This window comes from Aptenodytes patagonicus, chromosome 3 (assembly GCF_965638725.1).
Source record: "Aptenodytes patagonicus chromosome 3, bAptPat1.pri.cur, whole genome shotgun sequence".
Lineage (NCBI taxonomy): Eukaryota > Metazoa > Chordata > Aves > Sphenisciformes > Spheniscidae > Aptenodytes > Aptenodytes patagonicus.
Genome location: NC_134951.1, coordinates 113,603,226 through 113,609,225, shown reverse-complemented (window position 1 = coordinate 113,609,225; position 6,000 = coordinate 113,603,226). Strand labels below are relative to the sequence as shown.

Sequence of the window (6,000 nt, the reverse complement as noted above, 5' to 3'; positions counted from 1 at the left end):
ATCCCTGACACAGAGATAATAGCACAGCTTTAACAGCAGCACTGCTGTCCCCAGCACACACGCACTGATGCAATCTCTGAACACAGCAAGAGTTTGCATGGCATCTTGTCGTGGTGTAACAGCACTGTACCAGCTAATAGGAAGAAAATTAACTCTATCCCAGCCGAAACCAGGACACATCTTCAGCACGATTTTATTCCTGTAATCTCGTGCGATAAACACCTTTTCCCATTAGTCTTTCAACACTGACAGTTTTAAATATAGGTAAAGTGTTCTAGAGCTACAATTTAAAATGCTCAATTTCAAGGAGAATATAAACTTGTATCTGCATGCTTTCAAAATGCCTCAGTGCGAGAAGTACGTTAGATAAAAATCAATGTGTTCTTTCTTTGTAGACAGACCTCACAAATCATGAGCAACTCCGAAGTTCCAGTTAAACTGTAACTTCACCCCAGCCCCTGCTTACATTACAAAACCACCAAAAAAATGCAAGAGTTACCACCACTCAGGCATGAAGAGCAGGTCTGTAGTATATTTGACTCGAGCATTACCATCCACACAGCAAACAAAAAAAATATCCCGCCCACGCTGCCCCCCCCAAGCTCCACGCAAGTACACATCCAAAAATTTTATGGCAAATCACTTAGATGCTTTTTTCTAATGGAGCACTAATACAGCGTTACTAACACTTCCCTGAATTAATTGCATCTGTAATGGCATCATATAAAATTAATTGCATCTGTAATTGCATCATATAAAAAAAGAATCATGGTATAGGACAAAGATTTTGTGTATGCACTGCTGCTTTTCAAGGCTGTGGTAGCTGTATGCCATCTGAGTTGTCATACTTTCTAGCACACTTTTCTGGTAAAATACTACACTTTTTTTTTGTACAGTCAATAATTCTTTCACTACTGAAAAAGCATTTTATTGAAAACTTCTAGAAGGACACAATGATCACAACTAAAGCGGGAATCTGGCACAGAATGTGCTCAGAATCTTTTACAAAATAATTACAATTCAAGAAAAAAAGCCTACATAAATCAGTACAAGTATCGTAAAGTATAAAAGCTACAAGACAAGAAAATGATAGTTCTTGCAACGTAAAACACACTTCAAGAGCTGTATCCTGTTCTCACACCTTTCATGATGTAACTTTTGTTCGGGAAATGATTTCATTCACAAAACTGTTGTTCTTTGCCAACACATCGTTTCTCAGCTGTTTCAGCTTGATTTTGATGTCTTCTTCTGACATACCTGTCAGTGGCAATGCTTTCACTTGACAAAGAAAATCCTGAATTATCTTTTCACCTTCCTGAAATGGAGGGAGGAGAAGGGAAAGAAAACAGAAAGGATTTTTAGATTGCAAGCAGGATCCTTCCAAATTCTGCGAAAGATACAAAGTATTATTCAGCACCATAAACTTTTTGCAGTCAAAAACCAGCGTTATTTTTGCACTTGCTATCATGTTCTCAACACCAGAACAATCCAGTTATACTGGTATCAGGAGTTCTTTCCCCTTTCAATCCATGAGCAAAAAGCATCAGTTGGATCAGCAGAAATACAGTATTTAACACTGAGAGCTCCTATGTGTTCCACATTTAATTCCAGTGTGCAACCACGTTAGGTGAGGATTGCTAGCAATAATAGCATCAGAGGGGCCATATTACCCAAACTAGTTACTTTTTGGAGGAATTGTAAATCAAAACCAATGTTTCAATATGCAAAAGGAAAGAACAAATTGTAACCAAGCAACTGGAGAGTGGCCGTCACCAAGGAGAACAGATGATAATTAAGCTTTATGCATATGCTTTTATACAAACAGGCAAAGTGGAACTTCTAAACAATCTGAATTGAATAGCAAGAACAAACATTTCAACGAGCAGTATTCAGGATCCCTGTATTAGAAACAATTTGCCCAGAATACAGAATTTTGTCTAGTCCTCTGCATTTTGCATTTTAGAACTGTACTACAAAGCTTTCTTAGTTTTGTTTTATCATTTAGGACTAATGGAGTGTGTTTTCAGTGCAGAAGTCTCCAAAGGGTTTGGAAATGTAATAGCACGCTTTTCCCTCTAAACACGATGTTAACGAAGGCAAACAAATTGCCCGGGCGAGACATCCAAAGCTATGCAATTCTATTGCCTAGAGAGTTTATGAAGTATTACGTATTACTGAAATATCCAAAAATAAAACATGATGCTGTATGTCAGAAGTGTTTGCCACAGCAATTTATTTTACACCAACTTAAGAGCACACAGCCAGATCCAACTAATCTGAAAAATACTTCACCGTGATACCTAGCAAGCTGGCAAAGGAAAGGTAATAGTGGAGCAACTGAGGTAGCTGGAGGGGGAACCTCCTGGCACTAGAAGGTAGGACAAGAGATCATTCATCCACAACATCAGATCCACTTACTGAGCCAGGAACAAATGCAGTAGACCTTTGAAACTGAAAATAAAGTAACGGGTAACAGCCTCTGCCTAGAGCAAAGGCTTTTTAAATGTAGAAAGTGCTTTGGATATGGACTAACACTTCAAGGCTTCCAAAATCTGGAGTATTACCCAGATTGCCACTGATGTATAGGAGGAGATAAATGAGTTACAAGGCTGCGAAATTTCAGGCCAACTGCTGGGACATAGAACTAAGATCTGTAAGCAGATTTATAGGTATGCAGCAAGGAGGACCTGACTATTGGCAAAAAACAATGCAAGTCATAAGGCAGCACACGGATTTCCTACGAGGCTGCAACAAATGTCACTGTACAGACTCTTAATCCAGCAACGAGACGACACAGGCTATTCTGAAAAAGCTACCTGCAAGCTATTGTTTTCCTTTACACTACCTGCTAATGAAGCTTCTTTTAAGACAAAGTGAAGGGAGAAGAGAAAAAACAGTTCACTCAAATGGCTTTACACAACCGTATTATGCAATGCAGACATGATCAGACCAATGCTGAGATGTGGGTTTCCTCAACTTGTTCTTGAAGCCTTGTGCAAAGCCAAGAGCATTTTACTTCTCAGTTGAGTAGATAGAACCATGCTAAAATTCTCACGTGTGAAATGGGAAGAACTCTATGACATCTGTAAATCAGACATTCCAGGTCCAAACTGCCATATCCTTCACTATGATCAGCTTGTGAGACGTGTTCGTACTGATGGGACATGGAAGGGCACAAAGGAGAAAGCTGTGTACTCAGCTTTTCTCTGATGTGAACAGAACTGAACATGTTCATGTTGAGCTTCAAGAAATCAGCACTAATGAGCCCTCAAACAAGGGGGAGCAAAACCAGGTGCAACCCACCTGCAGAGCCAAGAATAATCTAAACAACAATTAAAACAAAAGCTGTAACTTAAGTCCCAAGAAACACTGCATACAAACTAAGTAGCCAACAAAAGTGCTGAACACAAAATTTTGGCTTGGTTCTCGGCATAAAGAAAACCCCACAGGACAGCTAGACACGTGGTCCCTTGTATGACTCCAGTTGTATGCTAATCGTACTAACTGCTGATCGTTGTTCTTTAAGAAAAAAATTAGTTTCATTCTCATGGCTGTTTTTAGATAAAATTCTTGCCTATGTTTTTAGGTAAAATTTTTGCCTATGTTAACTTGAAATGAATCTAAACTGAAACCCACTATCCTTTAACATCTCTTCAACTCCTAATGAACTTCATAGCTAAAATATTTTGTTATGGAAAAATGAGATTATAGTTAATTATCCTCAAGCTTTGGGGAAACTGAATCCTTAAACTATTTTGCTTGGACTACTCCAGCTAAACAAATTAAAAAAAGCATTCCTGATAGCAAACCTCTCTTTCTCTGTAGAATTTCTTGGCTGGTGGTTCTCCTTCAGATTCCTTGGACTTGCCAATGTTTTGAAACTCCTCCAGCTCCAATGCTTTCTCTCTTGCACTTTCTATCACATGTTTTGGGAAAGCCGCCAACTCTGCTACGTGTATTCCAAAACTCTGGTCACAAACACCTCGATGCAGAGAAAAAAAAAAAACAGAAAAGAATTCTCAAGAGATAATACAGCTACACAGAGATTACATGAACAAACTTGTAATAGTTCTCTGTTCTGAAGAATTAAGTGCATGAGATCATTTGGTTCTCCCAACATTTTCCGATTTACCTTTTGGACTATACATGATAACATAGACTAAAGAATATGCCCTTATTTAATTAAGCTCTCCTAGAGCAGTAATTGCAGAGCTCCAAAAGTGCTTCAGGAAGAAAGGGAAAACTCTTCAGGCAGAAAGAATTTTCCTCTAGTACTTGAATGAAATTGAATAATGGTTTTTATTAGAGTGCTTCAGCACAGACTGTAGAATATAGTAATTCGCATCATTTATTTTTTAATATATCTGCCACATTTTTCTATATTTATATGAATACACATATATATGTGTGTATATATATAAATATTAAAAATGTTGCATTCTCAGTCACCCTCCTCTCCTCCTTTGCAACTCCTTTGCAGGAGTTGTCTTTAATTATATCAAAACCTTTCAACTTTAATTTTACAGTTACTTCAATTAATACACTGTTTATAACATTTGGTTGAGAAAGCAAAGTTCTCATAATTGCTCAAAATATGTCAATTATACACAGTTACATAAAATAATTTTCACTTCAATATCAAAAGCCCTCTGATACAATCTGTCAACTCCATTCATTTACATTACCGTAATTCCAATTGGCCACCCACAGATATTACTACATCCTTTTAATTCTGGTCTCCAGCAAGGAGTTACAAATAAATGAATTACACGTGTAAAATGATACTTAATTAATCATCTATTAAATACTGGGTAACTGAAGAACAGGTAAAGGAAAACTTAGCATTCAGATTTTTTCTGTTTTAACCTTGTAATCTCTCAGGTTTCTTAAAGGAAATTAACATTTTTAAGCAGAAACTAGTCATCTTGATTTTATATTAAAAACCCACACCTCCCCAGAAACAAAGCTAACTCCGGTCTCTGCTCAGAGGATCCTGAGCAGAGGCCTGGAGAACAGTAATTTGTGTCTCCTCTTCTAGCGATTCTGTCACACTCTTGAAGCATGAAGACAGGGATGAAAATACTGTATAAGAGTTCCTTGTCATGCATTTCAGATTTAGTTATACATTTCAAATGACATGAAACCTGTTATTTGTTTCAAAACACAGCTGTATCCGAGCTGCCTATACTCACATCCATGCCTGAACAGCATAACTCTTCCAAAAGGGAAAAAACACAACACTAAATGCAAAAACTTGTATGAAAGACATCCAATTTGAGACCAGGTATTTTAAGATGAAGATTTCATAATGTTGTACCTCATCTGACAGAGGTTGAAGTAGATAGATACAAATTATTGTGCCTCTATGCTCAGTAGCACTTCCAAGAAAATGGATCGAATGGAAAGACACTGCATATACAAAGAAAAGATGTTTATTACTAAAAATGGCAAAACTGATTGAAGAAAAACATGAAACCGAGCTTCTAGAGTTTTCACCAGGACCAGAATGGGTGAGTTAATACAGGTTAAAAAAAAAGGGGGGGGGACCCCCCGAAGAAAGAGAATTCACCCAACTATCTAGGGAACATTAGGAGTTTTTATCGTAAGAGTTGCTATTCCAAAGGATTTAGAAGGTAGAAGGTTTAGCTTTAGTGTATATTACTTCCCTCCCCAACCTAAGTACCCAAAATAAGGCACCTAAATAAAGATGGCTTGTTTGAAGATACTATACATCACCAGCTCTTGCTGCATTGAAAACACTCATAGTTTCAATGTACACTTGCAGCAATTTATGACTATACTTGTCTTCAGTTCCCATGCCACATGAAGTCATATTTTAAGCATTGATTTGAGCAAGGCATTCAGAGGGCTCTGAACCTTCACTTGGTGGAAGGAGCTCAACATGTGTTGGAGAAGATGGAAAACAGACAACTACGAAAGAACCATAGGCACTGCCTCTCCACTGGAACAGGCTGTGTACCAGGGCCACAGCACTTTGGA

At 37.8% G+C, this 6,000-nt stretch overlaps 1 protein-coding gene across 1 annotated transcript in view; it reads right to left on the bottom strand.

The window, feature by feature from the left end:
• Positions 1-912: 912 nt before the first annotated feature.
• MSH2 (mutS homolog 2) overlaps positions 913-6,000 on the bottom strand; it is a 54,479-nt gene continuing 49,391 nt past the window's right edge. The window contains exons 15-16 of the mRNA XM_076334732.1: positions 3,810-3,982; positions 913-1,315 (exon numbers count right to left, since the gene is read on the bottom strand). Coding sequence (XP_076190847.1) covers positions 1,145-1,315; positions 3,810-3,982 — 344 coding nt within the window. The 3' untranslated portion in view covers positions 913-1,144. The remainder of the gene's footprint in view (positions 1,316-3,809; positions 3,983-6,000) is intronic.